Raw genomic sequence first — 20,224 nt, 5'->3', positions numbered from 1 at the left:
GAGGATTATGTCAGCTTCTTCACCTCTGGTTTCCAAACATTTCATGTGTCAGTCTAGAATTAGAGTATGCTTTATATGCATTTTCATTTTTACACCTCTAAGAGGCTAAGAAGAAAATACTGGTAGAATTGGTGATTGTAAAAATGTATTTTGGCTCACATTTTGTCAGTAAAAATGAGATGGATTTTCAGACCACAGAAAAAATAGGAACTCAGGATGTCACTCAAATATGCCTGTACATAAAGTTGTTATTCTTTCTTCTTGTTTTTGTAGACCCGCTATAGGATATCACATTGTCACAGATAAAGGATTTAATTTTTCAACAACAGATGATGCCTTTGTGTGCCAGAAGAAGAATCATTTCCAAGTCACAGTCCATATTGGAATCACTGGACATCCAAAATATGTCAAAACTCAGCTGGGGGGGAAACCAATAGAAAAGTTTTACTTGAAAGCTTTTGGAATAAAGGCAAGTATTTCTCCTCTTTGTGATTATTACTTTTTATAAGTTAGTACGCGATTATCCATATAATAAAGTAAATAATTGAAATGAACTCTTTTCTTAGTCATTTTTGACCAAGAACTGACAAAAGAGAACTCTTAAGTTACTAGTGACTTGTGTGTGGAACTCTTTTACAAAAAAGTGATGTTTTACGGATGCTTGTGCTGATACATGCTGAAAGACGTTTGCCTGTTTGCCATGGTTTCACTGACTTCCCTCTCTGGCTGAAATTTTGTTCCCTCTGTGGGCAGTGCAGGGGCGTCACCTGGTGTGTCGGTGGCCAGTCTACCCATTGGTCAGAAAGATGTGTTGAAAAAAGCAATTCACAAAGCAAAGAAAAAGAATCAAATCTGTTTTTCCTGAACAATTCACATGTAGAAAACCAACAAAATTTCCCCATTTCTTTTTGCCAGGCTTTCCATTTTCACTTTAAGAACCAAATTCTTCCCAGCCAATATGGGTCCACAAGCTTGCATATAAGGAAGTAGTAAGAAATTTTAATCTTTCTGAAAGATTTTACCAGGCTTTCTACTGACTACCAAAATTCAGAGATTTAAAAAAATCCATGTAGCTGTTTTACAAGGCAGTTACTACCAGCTTTGCTTAATGCATTCTAATGCAGAAGAATTTAGTGAATATTACTGTCATCTGTTCCAATCTGAAGCAAAGCGCTGCCTGGTACCACTCCAGAAAGGTACAGAAATTTACGTTAAAATAACTTATGGAACTACCTTGCATAGATTCAGTTGTCATGTTAAATATCTACATTTATGCTTTGGGATAGAACGAGGCAATAACATATAGATTCAGAAAGCAATTTTTCTTTTGCAAATTAATGCGTGACTTTTTTCCCTTCTTTTTCTTTTCAAATTACATCCACAGAATGATTTGGGGCTTCAGACTAGCTGGAACACAGCACTGTCAGGTGTCAGTTGATCAGGAGTCAACTCACATGCTACTTTCTCCACAGTTCCATGAGAAATGGGAGAGATTTCACTATTTCGGACACAATTTGCCTATTAATTTCTATTGCAAATTGTATGTGTTTGAAAATTTAATATTCTTGTTATTTTTGAAAATTCTTTTTTCTTTATAGGTGGAAGCTCCAAATCAAACAATTGCTATTGAACAGTCTCAGTCAGATCGAAGCAAAAAAACTTTCCATCCTGTTAAGTAAGAATTTTGAGAAATTTATTCCATTTTATTTCAATACTTGATTGGTCAGAAATGTGAAGTAGTTGTTTCTTAGAAACTTACAGTAGCCCTAAGCCAGTCTTCTGATCTTTATCCAAATTCCATTCTGGGGCTGCATATAGAATCACAGTGGTAATATATATAGTCTCCTTTCATTGAGGAAAAATTGCAGCAGCTTTACAAATGTGTTAAGTATGCCTATCCAAAATATTTATATTCAGCTAGCAACACTGTTGTATGGTGTTTAGAGCTGTAGGGCAGATGCATTTCCCATCTTAAGAAATGTCAGTAATGTTCCTGTTCTACATGGGCATGAGATGTATTTGCAGTGCTTTTAAGGGTGAGTTCTTCTGCTAGAAACATACGTGCACCTTCTCCCTGGAACTCTCTGCCATTCTTCTGCATCTTAACTCGCTGGCGGAATCAATGTTGTGTCTTCTGTTGGAGCTGTTCTGTTCTCTGTAAAGAATTAAATAAGCCTTAAACCAGAAAAAGATAAGACGGTGTCAAGTTTGACAGGATGGTGCTGGGATAAAGGCTGCAATATATATTCTGCAAAAATGAACTTCGAGCTTGGGAGATTTCCACTTAATTACCTCTATTATGGCATTTTTCTTCCTTTTGCACACTGAAGAATAGATTCTGGGTGTAAATAGTTGCATGGGTGATGATGGTGTAGTTTTCATCTATACCAGATGAGAACGCAGTCGTTGGATTGTTGTTTTCCCCATGCAAACTCTTTATTCACATTATTTATCACTTACAGGAGCAGTGCCACTACGTATTTGAGACATACGTCTGTATTTTATACTTCCAGACATAAAAATCAGGTGCAGGCGAAAAAAGGGACAAGCAGTAAAATTTATTTATTTTAATGTGGAAATTCAGATCCAATAATAAGCAATGTTACCCTTGGCAAGCAACAAATACCCATCATATGGAACACATATGGTTTTATTACGTTCAAGACTGTGTACAAACAAACCAAGAAACACAAGACTCGTATTACTAAGAACAGTTTCACGCTGCTGGTGCTTTATCCTGTTTGTTTATCTCCTTGACATAGTCATTGTTTTTTTAATGCGTTTTTATAAACCAGGGTTACTGCATTTTTACTGAGGTTCCTCTATTTTTTCACTTGTCAGTTTTTCTCAGAACTGTTTTAATGAGTTTGAGGAAATCTGGCTTGAGCCAGGTAGATCTCCAAATGCTTATTTCCCAATCTTGTTTCTTTTTCTGTTTTAGGGTTGATCTGCCAGGGGACCAGATAACTAAAGTAACACTGGGAAGGCTGCATTTCAGTGAAACAACAGCAAATAATATGAGAAAAAAGGGGAAACCTAATCCTGACCAGAGGTACTGCTATAGCTACCTGGCCTGTGTGTGTGAAGTGGAAAAGAGAAGGTCTAGTTTAGAATGGAGTTAATGTTTGTGAAAAATCTCAGCGTTGCCAAATCCTGTGATTTTTTTAATTTCAAATTCTGTGATACTTGGTATCTGCTTAAAGGCCTCTCTTTTAAAGTCACAGAATGATGTGAGAATAAAAGAAAATATCTCAGTCTCAAGGTTAGAGATTGTTTCAGGAAATCACAGCCAGCATGTTGGCTGATAAAATCAGGCAACCAAAAAAACAAATAATGATTGTTTTCTTCTGGGGAAGGAAGGGTCTTCATCTTTGAGTCTTTATTACTTAAATTTGTCAAAATTACTGTAATCTTTGTTCATTTTCAGTGATTGTGGGGCTTGAAAGAACATATTACTTGAGAGTGAAGGAAATGGTTTTTCTTTCATATTGTAACATAAATATATTTTTAAAAATGTTCTGGCTATCTTTTTATGTATCAGTAATAGCAGTTGCATCTAAAACATTTTATTTTTTTCTGTGAGAAGACATTACTTCAATTAATACCTTGATTAAATCAATTTCAAATCAGATACTTCATGCTGGTAGTTGGACTGTACGCTGTCTCTCAGGACCAATTCTACCTACTGTCTGCAAACGTCTCTGAAAAGATCATTGTGAGGGTAGGTAGAAATTTATATTGCTTTCATGTGAAAAGTATTTACAAAGCTGTTTTGATATTCACAGGAGACTATGGGGGGTTGATTCTTGGGCAAAAAAATTGCCATTGAATGAAAATGAGGGAAAAAAATTACAGTTGCATATTGTATGAGTATATTGTAATCTTTTAATTATCGGGATTTTAAAATGTTAAAAGTAGAGCTATAGAAGAATTTAAAAAGAAAGCCTGTTGTGACCTCCAATACAAAATACACTGATTTTCCCAGATTGTTTTTCTTCGAGGTGAAACAATTTCCTGCACTCGCCAGGAATTCCGTAAATGTTTGCATTGGCTAGATGCTTCATTTTCAAAGGAGGATGAGAATGAAAAAAAAATGCAAGGAAAGAAGGTCAAGCAGCTCTAGGAAGATTAAGACCCACAGCTGCCCCTTTCCAGTGTGTTTCCAGAGTGTCCCAGCTCTTAATTTGGTGGTTGTAATGTAGGTTTCCACATAGAAAAAGGAAGAATTGGTCTCTCTTCCTCATGACCATTACTTTTCAGTCCTCTGATCCACATACAGTTTTCCTTTTAGTACTCAGCTTTAGCTTACAGTTAGAGTTAGACTTGGAAGAGAGAAAAACCCCAGAGCTCTCTTTTAACAGGAGCTGTGGAGGGTTAAGGTTAGGAGAGAGACAAAGTACAGAGCCCCAGCATGAGTGGGGTTGCAAGGGGGCTGCCAAGGGAAGGTGAGGGCTGCCAAAAGCTTTCAGTCCTGGCCCCTTTTTCGTGTGACCAATAGCTGGTGGCTAACGTTTGAACTGGGCATAGTCTAGGGTTATGGTTATTTCTAGGGTGAAGATTATGTTTAGGGCTTAGAAAGGTAGGAAATGCATAGGTGCCGTGTGGTGGGGCTGCAAAGGATGGTGAGGGCCTCCAGAAGATTGTGGTCCAAGCAAACTTTTTCTTGTGGGCCAATTGAGGAGCTGCTTCTTGTTTGCATGGAGTCTTTCTAGTCCTTGGCTTATGGTGAGGAATAGGCTTAGCATTTTGCTTTAGAGTCACATAAGACCAAGAGCTCTTGTGTATTAAGTGGGGCTGGAAAGGGGATCCTAAAGAAAGGTGAGGGCTGTCAAAAGATTTTAGTCCTGCCATCATGTTTTGTAGGCCATTGCTTGGGTCCTTTTTGGCGGCACATCGTCTGCCTAGGCTTATGATTACAGCCTGGTTTAGCATTTGGGTTTGGAGAGAACAAAAGTGCAAATCCCTGGCATGTGTTGTGTTGCACAGGGGTTTCCAAAGGAAGATGAGGGCTTTCAGATGGTTTCAGTGCTGTCTCCTTTTTCATCTGGGCCATAACTTTGTGTCCTCTTGTGCCATAAAGCCTCTTCCTGTGGTTACAGTTAGGTTTTTGGAGGGCAACATGGCCAAGAGCTCCTTTCTAGGTGGAGCTGTGAAGGGGCTTTGAAAGCAATGTTTGGAATTCAGTAGTTTTCTGCCCTTCTGAGTCTTACCATCCTGGCTGTTGCTGTGGGTTCTTTTATTTCAGGACACTGAAGCATTGTGGTTGCATCGTTCCTGCATATTTAGTTCTTTTCCTTTTTTGTCCATTAATTTCCACTATACTGCTTTCACCTAAATTTCTCTTTCTGCATCTAGCAGTGTTACAAATATCATCTCTTCACTGATTTGGGAAAGCTGTTGAATTATCACTTTTGACTTATCCTTGCGGTTATTGTTACCTTATAAGATGTATATTTTTATGTAAGATTGAGAAATTTACATTTTTCCATCATTTTTAATGTTAGATTCTTTTGAAATTTCAACGAAGAGAGCTCCTTCAATGTGTGTGAGAGAGTTTTTTAACAGGAATCTAGGGAATGAGATTTTGCAAACCTGGCCACTATTCCAGACAAAGAAAAAAGAAGGCAGAAAAGCAGAAGGCTCAAGAGGCTGTGATTTGAAATGGTGACAATATCAACAGGAAAGCTGGAAAGAAAGAAAAAAAAAAAAAAAAAAAAAAATCCTTTTCCAGATGTCTGACAGGGCTTCAGTGGCAGGGTACAGTGAGCCAGCCACTGGCTACCTTAAAGTGGCAAAGCCGTGCAAATGCACTGTGAGAGAAAGCAACTCATGTTCTGGCCCTTTATACACTGAAACATAGCATAACAAAACTACCAGCTGAGTAGTGGTTATCAGGCATATCAGATCATGCTCTAATTGTGGCAAACAGTGATAAGTGCACAGCACCATGCCTTGTAGATGGCAAAGCCTTGTGAAAGCCTGGCTTCTTCAAATGAGTGCGAACTTTTTCTAGTGATCATAACTCTGGTTCAGAATCAAATTTTAAAGCCTGAATTCAAAGTTTAAAAAAAAAAAAAAATTTAACAAAATTAGTTGCTGAAATTAAGTGCCTTTTCTACGCATACACACTCCGTTGTTTTTTTGGTGTTCTTTGAAAGACCCCGTCTCCTTGACATGAATTTCTAATATGAGTTAATTTTAAACATTACAGAGGATTTTATGAACCGTGTGTGTTTAATCTCTTCCTTGTTTGCTCTTTTCTGATTTCCAGCCTTAGCTAAAATTTGCCGGTAAGTAAATGGTTATGTGGCATAATGTCAAAGTTAAAATTTGGAAAGCTTTGGACATTGATAATTTAGCTTAAGGTGATAATGAAGTAGAATACAAGGGAAAAAACAATGAGGCCAATGCTGTATGAGTAGAAACACTTACTTAGAAGTGACTCCACTCTGGTTTTTTTTCTGTCAGTGTGTTAGAAAAGCTCTTGAATACAATTTAAATATTAAAGATTTGGCATTTTATTTTCCCTGAATTCCTGATGGAATAAGCAGTAGTGCATCTATGCTATACTGTATCTTTAAACATAATTTTTTCTTCTTCCAGGCATCTAACCCAGGGCAGTTTGAGAATGACAGTGATGTACTGTGGCAGCGAGGACATGTTCCAGAGACAATAGTCTATCATGGTCGAGTAGGAATTAACACAGATGCACCAGACGAAGCACTGGTTGTCTGCGGAAATGCAAAAGTTATGGGCAGAGTCATGCACCCATCTGACAGCCGAGCAAAACAGAATATCCGGGAGGTGAGGGCTGTGGAGTATTTAGGGCATTTATGTTTGCACCACAGCACATGTGTGGATCATTGTTCTGACATGTGAAGAAGCTTCTTTATCCTGAGCGTGCTGAAATGCTGGCCTAAAGAAATCGGGTGTACCTCTGTGCTCTGTAGAGCCATCGCCTATGGACTTGGGAAGAGGCTGACCGTAGAAGCTGGGGATATCTGTGTAAATGGGAGTTGTCAGACTGAAGAGTAACTGGCAATACAAATACAAATAGCACTCTGCTAATGGGGAATGGGAAGATTGTCCGTATTTTTCGATGCCAAGATTGGCCAAGTGGCCATGTCAGGCTTGTTGCTGTCTCACTGAAGTCCCAGATGCAATGACCATTCTTAATGTTTCAACATATGAATCTTGGTATTTGCCCAACTAGGTCGATACGAATGAGCAGTTGAGAAGAATAACACAAATGAGGCTGGTGGAGTATGACTACAAGCCTGAATTTGCATCTGTTATGGGAATAAAAAATACTCATGAAACAGGTATTCAGTCAGCTCTGTTCCCATTTTTCATTAACTTCCACTGTTGTTCATTGTGCCATAGTGCCTTTTAACACCCTGCTACTTCATCCTCATTTCTTAGGATACTACAATTGCACACTTTTCTGTGTTTCTCTTGTGATATAAAAATGCCAAAATTAAGTATTTCTGGTAATTTTCTGTTTTTCTGTTTCAATTTTTAAAGATAGGACGTTCTTTTTCCAGAGGTTTAATGAAAATGAAGTACGTAATCACAAACAATTTTGTTCTTATTGCAGAGAAATGGGAATTCCTAAAGTTTCTGTTTGTTTTCTGTGGAATGAGGGGGGGGGAAAAAAAAAAAAGTGAAATCCTGGAGTTTCCTACCACAGAGAAATTCTAGATCATGTTTGGCCCTACCTGTAGCTTTTAGGATGGTCAACTCAAAACACACAACCATGGTCATGGCCACTGTTTTTCCTGACTTTAGTTTATGTTATCTTGTGAACAGGAATAATAGCCCAGGAAGTGAAGGAGCTTTTACCTCAAGCTGTTAGAGAAGTTGGAGATGTTTCTTGTAATGATGGAGAAAAAATAGAAAACTTCCTCATGGTTGACAAGGTATGGTCTTGAGAGAGAAAGTGGAGGAGTGTATTTTGGCCGTTCCTTTCATGTATGGAGCTACAAACACACACTATGCTTTATACAAAGCCGTAGGCCTCCACATGTATTTACAAAAATAGTGCTTGGCAAAACATTGAGAAAAACTGAACCACCAGGTGTTAGTAAATGGCTGAATCTCTTAATGACAAAAAGTATTTACATTAAAATCTTGTTCTAATAATAAATAAACATACAATAAAAGAGAAAAGGAAGAAAACTAACTTTGCTGAATAAAGGTGGATAGCGATTTCATAGCATTGGTCTAACAAGTGGGACTCCAAAACATTCTTTTGTGTTTAAGTGTTTAAGTTAATTAAGCGTTCCAGAAGTGAATTAAGCAATGATGGCATTCTATTTGTTAAATAAGAACTTCCTTACTCTAATCCTGGTATTAACACTTCATACCAAATACAATTGCTGACTCTGTGTGCTCTGTGGGAAGGTTTTTTTGGCCATCTGAAATCCTTATTATAGCTTCAAAATCATATACTGTAAAATGTTTATGGCACACAAAGCAATTATCGTGCTCATAGGTTGGAAACAATGCCTTAGTCTATCGTCCTGTGCTCTTTTCCCCTACTTTTCCTGTAGAAATAGGACTGCAAGGGACTGTCAGTCAGAGTCCAGTCAGACATGGCTGCAGACAGCACTTGTCCACAGCGTTGCTCAGAGCAGCCCCTCTGTTGTGCACTGGTTCACTGCAGGTCAAGGACCGCTTCCCAGCTTTTTCCCACTTACAGCTGATAATGGGAATAAGGGAGGTTTTACAGATTGGTAACCTTGTCTTGTCTGGATGATGTCATGAACACGATCCTGTATTCATGATAATCATGCATTCTTTCATTATTCTATAGAAAACACAAGTTTACACCACCAAACTCGGAGAAAATGTCTATTAGAAATATTGCATTTCATTTGTCTTCTTTTGATAGGCTACAAATAAGTCAAATTCATAGGTTAAATCTGCTAGGCTTCCATATAAAGGAAGCATGAATTGGGCACTTTGAATAAAGCTGTGGAAAGAACACTTTCTAGAGATACTGTTGAAAAGGAGACTTTTAGAAAATTTGCTGTATTTGGTCAGGAGTCCAGCCTGTAACCGATTTCTAGATGCTCATAGAAGCGCAGTGGTGTTAGATAGTGACACTAGGTTCGTTTTGCCCTTTAGCCCTTCCTCTTGCATTGTGCAACACCTGCAGCATCATTTGCATTTTTGAGCCTGCTTTGGGGTAGTCAGTTTTTTTCTGACAGAACTTTTAGGTTGGACAATTGAGCTTTTGATTTATATATCTCTTTGCTGAAATATCACACAAAATACCATCTGTAACAGTGCCTCACAGCACTGCTGTTTGGGCCCACCATGTTCACTGCTGCACCCTGCAGGGCATGATTCTGCCATGGATGTGGCCGAAGCAGGAATGAGTTGTCACAGCAGTGGCTTATTTGCTGCTTAGCATTTTCTTGACTACTTGGCTAGGTCTGGGATCACTTCACAAACACTTTGACATTGTTTTAACACAGTTAGGTAAATCTGTGTTCTCCCCTTTCTCCTAACACTGTGGCAGAGCATGTGAATGTCAATTCTGTGACCCTGGGGGTGACAGGGGCAGGAGAGACCTGTGTCTAACAGTTTAAGATGTATATTGAAGTCAGAGGTTTGGAACATCTGATGTCCAGGTGGAACATCTGTTTTAAATGTCTGGAGCTCCCAACTCCAGAATAGCTCAGCACCTTGAGTAGTAAATGGACATTCCTTCATATCTTTGCTTGCAGTTAGGCAGGTGATGAGGCCTTGAACTTTGTTATCTCACATCCCAACTTTAGTTCCAGATAAGCAGGATATTGGCTGGTTTGCTTGTGTCTCTTTGTCAGTTACTTGTTTGGAGCTGTCGAACTCTGTAAAACAAATTGATTGCATTACACGTTTGAACCAGGCTCTGCTGCTTTCTAGAGAAAGGTCTCAACTGTGTGGAAATTTGCTATTTTGGGACAAGAATCTTTCTTCCCTTCTCAATTGCACTGTGCTCAGTACTTTGTCATCAGTGAGGCAGTAAAAGTCTAATCAGTCCTTTTTTCCCAAAGAAAGTATTCCTTCATTTTGCCAGATGAGCCATTTTCTCAGCTAGTTGAAGTCACCTAGAAGAGATTCATGCAAGATTTGAAGAGAACGGAAAGGACAGCTGCTACACATCACTGATATGAGGACAAGTGACCGTATAAATGATTTCACAGTTCTAGGCACAGGAGGTTATTTTGAAGTCACTTTTTAGTTAAACAGGCTGTTGGTCTTCTGGCAGTAGAAAAGTTTGCAACTTACCACCGATACCTGCGCTCTGGTTCTGTTTATACAAAATACTGTCTGTTTTTGTGGAATGCAGTCACCTTTAAAAGAGAGGTGTGCATGGCATTTACAACGTGAAAGGCAAAACTCTGCTTTTGCCTTACTTCTGCATGACTTGACTAGACTGGAACGCTTAGCAACATTAACTGCAGTAATAGCTTCATCCAAGGTTTAATGGCATCAGTCTGGTTGTACGTTAGTATGAGAAAGCCGTTCTTTCAAGCACAGCAAAGTAAGTATGCTGTTACTATGCTCCTGCAGTGGATCAGTAACCATTTTTGGCTCAGAAATGGATAAAATACCTATTACCTGGATGGTTGTACTGAGGGCTTCTCCAGCAGCAGATTGATACCTAGATGATAAGCAGGCCATAGAAGAATAGAAGGCTTTTCCTGGGTAAAATATTCAGAAGGAGTAAATGGAGGGTGTCTGAACTGTGTTAGTTGTGGAGCTGATCATGGTATTAGAGCTTATAGGACTTCTGTAAGAGGCTGGAGAGGCTGAAGGGGTGAACAAAATATTATGCCATGACAGCTTGACCTCTGGTTTGGATCTTTATCCTGTCTCACCGATTCCTGTGTGATTCACATTATGTGTACAACATGGATAGAAACTACGGTTTGTTTGAGCCAGATTAGTCAATCCTGTAGGTAGATTGTTGGATGTGCATTTTGCTAAGGGATTCTGAAATCTATGTTCAGGTGCAGCACTACAAATCAAATAGTAGATGCCTGTTGTGACAGTGTTAAGGTTTAAAATTCAACACAGTATGAAGATAAGATATAGTTTAAATTCTTGGTCTACAAAGCCCTTTAGCTTCTTCAAATTTTTCTGCAAGTCCTCATTTTCAATTTCCTGCAAATTGACCATAAGCAATTTTTACGATCTAGCAAAAGGGTTTTATAGTCATAAGTGCACCCCATTAACAGTGGGATAACTTGTGTTTGCATTTTAAATATTCAATGTATCCTCATATAGGTGAATTCTGTACTCATTTCTGCTTGTTACACCTGATTGATGAATATACTGTATCTACTTTTGTCATTGTTTTGCTTCTCAGGATCAGATCTTTATGGAGAATGTTGGTGCTGTAAAGCAGCTTTGTAAACTAACCAACAATCTTGAAGTCAGAATAGAAGAATTGGAACAGTGGAATAGGAAACTGGCCAGGCTGAAACGGATGAGCAGTTTAAAGTCAACAGTCAGTGAAGAAAGCAAAGTCAGGTACCTCTGTCTGGAACATTCTCTGATAGTTGTCACAGAAATTGGTAAAGTGGTCTCTGTGGTAGAAGTGAAAACCAATTTTGCCTGATAGTGGAGTTCAGCTCATTTCCAGCATTGAAGTTGTGCAAAAAATGCAAATTTCTCATATTTTTTAACTCACTGACAAAATTAATATTTGAAATGGCTGTTAAATTGCAGTCACTTTTGTAATTGCTTCAGTTACGTAAAGCAAGGGTAGATTATGTCCAGTTACAGACCTGGAGCTTGGAAATTGCTGCTAAAAGAAATCTGCAGAGCTGCTTCTGCAAGAAAGATTCTTCATTAGTGCTTCAGTGGAAGCAATGAGCATTTCCTATTTCTAAACCATTTCCCCAAGTTTTCTTTGAAATCAAATGTAGCATTTAATAGCATTCACCTGAATGAGTTAACTGGAGGCCTTTGTTCTTGAAAATGAATCTGATGAAGCTTCTGTCTTCCTCTTTTTAAATGTTAAGATTGCAAAAGCAAGTGACATTAACACCCTATTGAAAATGTCTTTTTCATTTATTAGTTGCTGAAGCATTTGAATGCTAAAGAGATTTTGTCTCTTACAGCGGGTATAGTCGAGCTACTAGTCTTTTGCCATCAAAAAAATCAGTCCCGCTAAAATCCAGCAAGGTGAGTGAAATTAAATATATGGAATATGCCTATGAAAGAGGTTTTGTAAGTGCTGAAATATTGGTGAAAGCTTTCATGTTTCTAAATATAGAATCAAATTCCTTAGCCAGAATGATTTAATGTCATGCTAGAATCTTAAAAACTAACTGTACTGAGATAGAAAACATGAGAGACACTTCCACTTCTTGCCTATACATTGTGTGTGTGAGAGTAGATCCATGCTGTGTGACGGTGTGATGGAGGAGACCTCAACAGGAAAGAACTGTTGAGCCTGGGGGTGTGCTCACATGGCGCAGTGCAATCTAACACAGAAACGCTCGTTTCCATTTGGAAGTCTGCACAGTGATAATTCTTCCTCAGCTTTCTTCCTTGGATGGGTCTTTCACTGTGGTTTGCAGTTAGCATCTCCTGTTTTGTACCAGATAATGCTGCCTTTCAGGTGGTTAAGACCTGGATAGGATGTTGCTGCTGTTGCTCAATGACTTTCTCTTGCCCATATCCTGGTATAAAAAGAGGAGACCCCTTTTCACAGGGATTGAATGAGTTAGGGAATATATGTTGACCTTTTTCAAGGCAGTCTTCCTAGGCTGCTAAGTCCTGTTCTTTAAGATGAACCAATGCTCATTTGCCCACCTTGCTTTTGCCAGTGCCAAAAAGCAAGAGAAAATAATATGTCAAATGTTCCTTATTCCATGACAATCAAATGCTCCATCACCTAAGATCATCCTACTTGTTTAGAAAGTGCCTTTCTTCTGCATTTACACCAGCCCTGGTTTAACATGGTCTGAGCACATACTGAAAGATGCTCATCTTTTAGTTCTGGCCACTGATTACTGAGTTCTTGATTTGATTTTGAAATACTTTGAGTATGAAAAATGGCAGGAAGAAAAGAGAAGGAGCTGCTATTTTTAACTACCTTTTCTTCCTGTGAAATGTTTGTGTCCCCAGGCTGTCAACAGTGTGCAGTGCACTCACAGTTTTAGGGAGCCTTTCATTGCTTAAGTTTTTCTTTTTAGATATTGACCCCTATATAAGGATGACTTGTATGGTTTCTTCCTCTGAGAGAAACAAGGTTAACTTAAAGTTAGACTAGTGTAGTATTTCTCAGTCTACTAGTAGTAGCTTAGTTATGTGCCACTTAAATTAATCAAACTTTTTTTTTTTCTAGGTTTGTTTGTCAAAGAGGAAAGAGTCTTGCTCCATGAAGATTTTCCGGGTGACTATAATAGCTTTGATTGCTATTATGGCACTATGGTAACAATTAATTATCAACAAGTTGACTTGTTTCCCCCTTCCCCTTTCTACTTATCTCATCAGAAAGAAGATTGCAATTTTTCTCTTCTTCTCACCTTTCCTACTCAAAGAACACAATGTATTAAAATTAACAGTGAATATGCCTGGTAATATTGTAAAGTTGAAATCGTTTTAGAAAAGTGAGATACCCATGTGGTGCACACACCACTAATCTCTGTCCATGTCACAATATATGATGAACCTTGATTGTATCTCGGTGGCTCATGCTACAGGTCCAAAGCTGGACTCGTAAGACTCTGCATGTTTTACGCAATCATTCTGCGCCTAAGTACGATTTCTGATGTACAGCGTGATTCTGTTGTGTGAAATGAAGCTGGGCTTGTTCCCAGTGTGGTGGGCAGTCCTGTGACTCTGAAAGTTTAACTTGTGACATTGGACTTGTGGAAAAGAAAGTATGTTCCAGACTTTTGAGATTGCTGTTTTCTGTTTCCAGTCCAAAAACCTGTGGTTTACAATCTCTCTGTGAACTGAGTACTTTGAACTGGTGTTGTGATTCTATTTACCATGGAAAACTGACCATATTTTCTGTTGAATTTAGCTGTGTGCAAGTATCTGACCTAAAACCCATTAAATTCAGTTGAAATTTTTCCCAGTAAAGGGAGAGTGATCAGATAGTTAACTCTTACATTACTACATTTGGACAAGGTGCTGTCAAGGTATTATTCATGTTATGTTACATAAGAGATGGATGTGAATCTACAGAATAATTCTCTTTCTGCAGCGCTTTGACAATATCGACCCTATATTTACTTAGCGTTCATGACAGACGTTTTGAAAAACATCCATTTTACAGGCAAGTAGTTGAATCAGTGTTAGTGAATTAGAATTAGTAATAGATTGTGGACCAATCTGTTTTGGTCCACAACTCTGATGTTCATTTCTTAATGAATTGTTTTTCTTCATCAGCAGTACCTCAAGTTCTATTGTACTCTCTCACTCTACCACTACAGCAGGTACTGTATCTCTGTTGGTCTGCATATACGTAACAGACTTTTAATTTCTGTGGTATTATAAAATGCTAATAGATACACAGCACTAGTGAGAATTATGTCTTTTTTTGTTTTCCTTTAGCATGGCAGGGGGAAAGCACAATTTCTCAGAGCACGCAACCCATCAGCAGGATCCCTGAAGTGAATTTCTGTGACATTTTGCCTTGTGACAAGGTCTATTGTTGTCCAATTCATCAACAAAAACTCAAATCTCTAAGTTACGAGAAAACCAAAGCAAAGGAGCAACGTAAGTTGAAACATTAATTTCTATTAGTTACCATTTGAATAAACACTATATGAAGAGTGTGGGGGAAGGGGCAAGAATCTTTAAAGGCAGTTAGCTTCCAACAAATGTGCCTAGTCCAGAGGATTTAAAAAATCCTGATATAACTAATCATCACTGCAGTCAATACGTTTTTGAAAAATCTGGCCTGGTTACCTTTAAGAATTCTGGGTCCCAAAATGTTTTTTTTAGGTGTCACTCTTCTTCCTGGCCATTCATGGTATATGATTTCATGTGAACCAGAAAGTCACTAATCCTTTTAATTAACCTTTGGCTACAGTTGGCCAGGAGTTGATTGGGGGTAGTAGAGGGTGAATTAACAGATGTAAAAAAACCCAAAACACTTAACGGTGTCACAGTGTGGTGATACTACATCTTTTCTGTGGGCAGAGACAGAAATTTAATTGCCAGAAAACAAAAAACTTAGAATTAAAGCTGCTCATTCAGGCAGGGTTTTTGAGTAGAGAAATATTATTTGAAGGCAGAGCTCTATGAAATAAATTACTTTTACTGGAATGAATTCTCTTTCAGATATTGTCTGCCAGATGTTATGTGTGTAATATGAGTAGGTGTATTGTTTACAACTTTCATAATATCTATAAGAAAGATTTTATACATAAAGATATGTACAAGTTGTTGGAATCCGTATTCCTCTTTCCCAGACCTTAACATTGTCAGTGTCTAGAAGCATGTGTTAGTATTACTAAACCCAGCATTCACACTCTTCCTTTCTTGGCCTTGGGAACAGTTCTTGCACCAACCACCGTTGACAAGTTGAGGTGCAATCGGGGATGAATGCAGTTGAGCCTCTGAAGTACAAATGTCTACCAGGGCAGGCATTGCCAATTGCTGTGACACTCTCACCACACAAAATGTTTCAGTGGGATTCACCCACTGGCCATTCTTTATACTGCAAAGAGCTGTTGTCTGCAGACAAGCTGCATGTAAGTGGTCCTTGTAATTCTTGTGATTAGTGCTGCAGTAAGCCCTGTGGCAGGTATAGCTCAATAGAGTGCTTTCCAGAGGTCATACCTAAGTGATTTGTATTTCTCTGAAGCCTGAAAGAGTGTTGCTTAATTAAAAAGACATTAATCTCATTTACAAATGAGGGAGCTGTAGACAGAAGAGAATGAAATATGAAAACCTTCTCTCCCCAGCTGGCTGCTTTTGATATTAGGTGGAAGGAGAAGATAAGAATAAACACAAAGCATTACCTTCTCAAGGTCTTATGCTCCAAATAGCATTAAGTGTGGATCCAAGAGTGAAAAATCTGCACAGTACACAAGCTACTGAAAGATTTCAGATCTGCACAAGTTTAATGAAGCTGAACATATCCCCAGATGGAAGGTAACAATGTCAATATGAAATCCAAACAGAAGGAAAACCAACAAGCTGCTTAATGTAGCTGTAGCCAAGATAAATGAAAAGGAAAATGTTTTCAGAACAAAAAGCTAAGAGTTAAATATGGGGAATAATCAAGATAAACAGTGGATATTTTAGAATCAGCTGATTAGTCTGATTCATGGAAAGATAAAAGTATTTGACATTACAGTTGAATTAAATGCTAATTTAGGAGTTCATATTTAACAGAACTTTTACTGCTCCACTGTGTGATACCTGAATTCTGTGGGTGCAGGCTACTACTGAGAGCATCCAGCGTAGATCCTAATCCCTTGCATCTCAGATCTGCTGAGAAGGCTGTTAGGAGTGTTGAAGTAGAAACAAAAGCATTCATAAGCAAGAGAGAATGTATTAAACAGAAGTTCAGCACATCTTTAGGTAGTCTAGCTTCATGTGGCCTTTTTCCTCATGCTTTATTTGTTTTAAGAACTGGTTTCTCTGAAGGATTTTGAATTTCGAACTCCTGTTGATTTCGGTGGAAAGGAGGAGCGTGAATACCCCTCAGCATATGGGCCTTTTCTGCTCTCTGCTTCCATGCCATTAGTTCTCATTGCTTGCCCCCGTCGTGTTAAGTGTCACTGGTAACCAGGGGCTGTCCCTACTTTCTCTTAGAGTGTTGTTTCTCCCTGATTTCTCTCCTCTCACAATAAAAGCTTGGTGAGGGTCCCTGCCAGAGTTTGGTCAACCTCATGCATTTTCATTTATTGCCTTCAGATGGTAGTTAACGGATTCATAGCAAGGTACTACCACAAGAAATAATCAGCAGGTTTTTTTCCATGCTGCTTATAGAATGTTACAACTCATGTGAATTAAAACCAGAAAGTGCTTGAGGGGGAAAAAAAGGATGCCAAATCTATTGGATGAGTTTATCGAGTTTATCTGAATCTTATCTGAAGATAATGCTTGTCCTCATTACACTCTGGTCATGCTTGTACTTTTATATTTGTTATTGAAATGGATCTTCACACCCCACATGGGCCTTTGAGAAAGCCCTCAGAGTTACCACATGTGACAGAGTGGAAGTTTACCACAATTTATTGAAGGCTGCTACAGTGGTTTTTGGTGGTTCCTGGTGTTCTCAATTGGCAACTTGAGCTCCAAATAAAAATAAGTTTAGGGTCCTGTTTTCTACATTTCATTTGGATTGCATCAGCTTAAAGGACAATGAAATAGTAATTTTATGAAGACTAAAAAACCAAGTAAAAATAATTTTCTATACTGATTACTGACTCGCTTTAAATAGTTGAAATCTTGGTGAAGTAAATCTGTCTTCATCCTAGTTTTTATACAAATTCCTGATACCCTCTTAATGCTTTCTTCCGTCATCTGTCAAAGAATCACAGTATTCAACGCTTAGTAATTCAGAGTATGTAATAAATATTCCTGCCAACACTTGCATAGCTGAAGTATTGTATCTACAGGGAGAACATCTTTCTTTCAGTGAGCAATATTTTACCTTTACCAGGGGATATAGGTTTTCCTACAGAACAGTTCTCTGTTAATGAAAATGGAAAAAGGCAGGGAACGTTTAATGCATTGCTAGCATACCTAGACTATTAAGAGAAAAGAGAAGAAAGTGAAAGGAGGATGTGACAATTAGTTTGTAAATTAAAAGGAAGAATGGGAGAATGAATATGTATTTTTTAGATCTGCCTCAACCTCAAGACCTACTGTACATGTATAACTGATTGCATGTGTTCAGTAGCCATTTTTGTAGGTGTGTGGCAGTCAATCACAGTATAAAGAAACAGGACAGCAGATGACTACTAAATGCAACGGTTACCACCTAAGTTGGCAGAACTGGCAAATCTGTATGATGAGCAAGTAAACAAAAAATGGATTCAAGGAATAACTAGCAGCAGTATCACAGATTCATATCAAAACACAGAAATGGTGGAAATCCCAGAGATGATTTTGTATTACGTTGCTTCTGGGTCCTCAGGTTCCAGTTGTTAATGTTGTCCCACGCTTTCAGTCACCTACTAGCATATGAGGAAAGCCTGAATTTTCATATTTCCCAATAGTGAAATGAAAACCAAAATACGGAATTAATAATAAAACAGTAAGGTCAATCCAGCTTTCTTGTTTCAATCTCAGTGAAATAATGAATTTTGATCTTTCCTGTTGTAAAATAAATATTTATACAATGAAGCAGTGACTTCTGTTCTAAACAGTCATTTTGAAATCAGAATGTTTCCTTTGGAAAACGTGGGAATGGAGCATTTTGGTATTCTAGAAACACATGATTCCGTTTTTTCCAAGATTAAATGGTATTTGATGAAGCATGTTAGTTTAGGCAAGATCAACGTTTCTCAGTGCCAGTTTATTGGTAACATGTCTCTGGACAGATTCTTGGCTGGCAGTGTAAAAGCACAGGAATAGCTTTAAACCATTTCCTATAGGCTTGAAGGGCCTTTTGCCTTTCCCAGGTTGTACAATATGATGATTATTCAAAAGATCTTTTGATGATCTTTTAAAGAGAAAATGAATAGAGTAAAAAAAAAAAAAAATCAGCAGCTTACATTTCTCAGCCTAGTTCAATGTTTGAAATTACAGAGGTGACATCAGTGAACATGGTGATCATGTTGTTAGAGCTGTGTATTAGTTTCTTTAATTTGGTCCTTCTCTCTCTGAAATACTGTGTCTCGCTTGGGTCAGTCCTCAGTGTCTTACAACTCACATTCAAAAAGCTAAGTTATTCCCCTGGCCTATGTTTGCGTGGCAGATGCCTGTTTATTAATTTTCTCACGAATAAGAAAGATGTGGCTTTATGATCAGATTTGTGCTGAAGTGCCTGACTGGATGTTGACTTTCACTTTGCCTCTCTCTTAATTATAACAATTGGTGATATTCTGTGTGTGGGATGAAATCTTTTCTATTAGGTTATTTTTGAGATGTTTTAGATACCCTGTAGAATTTGAAAAGCTTATTTCTTGTTAGCTACAAACTTCTTTTGACTGCATGTATCTTCTTCTGAATAGAGGTGCTTCGTATTTTCAAGGTTTCTCTTGTTGGTTATGCATGCCTTTACCCAAGACATAATTAATAAAACATCTTCTGGTGTTGTATTCATATTTTACTGTTACAACTGTGCTGGGCTAACTTGGGGACGTTTGTACATACATTTTTTCACAGGAAACAAAAGGAACATGTTACCTGAAGGAGATGCAGTCAAAAAACCTAACGGAAGACCTGATCTTGGAAATGACTGTAAGTCCCATATTTTTTTTAAAAACTATTGAAATGTATAATTGTATAACTTTGAAGAGCTACCTTTAGGGTTGGAATTCTGCTTCTGGAATTTAGAGAAGTTTCATTTATAACTGGTCATTACAGAGAATTAGCACTTAGGAATCTATTAAATACCTGTGATTCATTACAATTTTCTTGTCATTGAAATTTATTCTTACATCTTCATTAGATTTTTATAGACATTCTGGCTGCTCTCTCTAGAGAGTTCTTAGATGTCGCTTCAGGTGCAATAAAATGAGAAATGATATTTTCCTTGACAGGGGCTGAAATCTTGTGAGGTGCTCAACACTGCTAGCCCTTATCCAGCAAAACGCTTAAGCGTATGAGTGTGGTATTTGTGTGCAGGAAATACGTGATACAGGGTAAAGGAAATGTTTGGGGTTTGGCCCAGTTGACCTCTCGGATTAAAAACGTCATCTGCTGAAAGGGGCCATCTCTACCTTAGGATCCTGACACTGCCTGCATCAGTGGAGATGAAGTTCTTCAACACAGGACATTTGGCTTGATTTCAGGCTCTCCTTTTAGTGACTGCGTGCTGCTGTCAGAGCCAGTCTGGGCTGAAAATACTGACTCCTTTCTGTGAAGATGAGTATCTGCTGATTACTCATGTTATAGCGGCATGCTCTGACATTCATTCAATATGAGCAGGATTATGCCTTGTCTTTTCTGTTTATGTGGATGCTCTTTTTTAAGGTTTGGGTTTTTCATAAATGTTTGATAAAAGATTAGGCAATATTTGGATGATAAAACATCTATACACTGGCATGCACTTAAAGCAAGTTGCTACCCGGGGCCACGTGGG

General features: G+C 38.2%; 1 protein-coding gene across 1 annotated transcript in view; it reads left to right on the top strand.

Annotated features, from left to right (window-relative positions):
* The window catches only part of MYRFL (myelin regulatory factor like), a gene marked incomplete at both ends in the record, with an annotated part of 45,866 nt that overhangs the window by 18,353 nt on the left and 7,289 nt on the right, over positions 1 to 20,224 (top strand). Inside the window, 14 exons of the mRNA XM_082310212.1 lie at positions 274 to 469; positions 1,599 to 1,675; positions 2,942 to 3,052; positions 3,631 to 3,721; positions 6,604 to 6,804; positions 7,214 to 7,322; positions 7,810 to 7,919; positions 11,363 to 11,526; positions 12,120 to 12,183; positions 13,352 to 13,437; positions 14,219 to 14,308; positions 14,407 to 14,455; positions 14,577 to 14,733; positions 19,306 to 19,380. Coding sequence (XP_082166338.1) covers positions 274 to 469; positions 1,599 to 1,675; positions 2,942 to 3,052; positions 3,631 to 3,721; positions 6,604 to 6,804; positions 7,214 to 7,322; positions 7,810 to 7,919; positions 11,363 to 11,526; positions 12,120 to 12,183; positions 13,352 to 13,437; positions 14,219 to 14,308; positions 14,407 to 14,455; positions 14,577 to 14,733; positions 19,306 to 19,380 — 1,580 coding nt within the window. The remainder of the gene's footprint in view (positions 1 to 273; positions 470 to 1,598; positions 1,676 to 2,941; positions 3,053 to 3,630; positions 3,722 to 6,603; positions 6,805 to 7,213; positions 7,323 to 7,809; positions 7,920 to 11,362; positions 11,527 to 12,119; positions 12,184 to 13,351; positions 13,438 to 14,218; positions 14,309 to 14,406; positions 14,456 to 14,576; positions 14,734 to 19,305; positions 19,381 to 20,224) is intronic.

Source organism: Platalea leucorodia (genome assembly GCF_965183815.1).
Source record: "Platalea leucorodia genome assembly, chromosome: 4".
NCBI lineage: Eukaryota > Metazoa > Chordata > Aves > Pelecaniformes > Threskiornithidae > Platalea > Platalea leucorodia.
The sequence above is the reverse complement of the archived record's forward strand: the minus strand, read 5'-3'. Positions and strand labels throughout refer to the sequence as shown.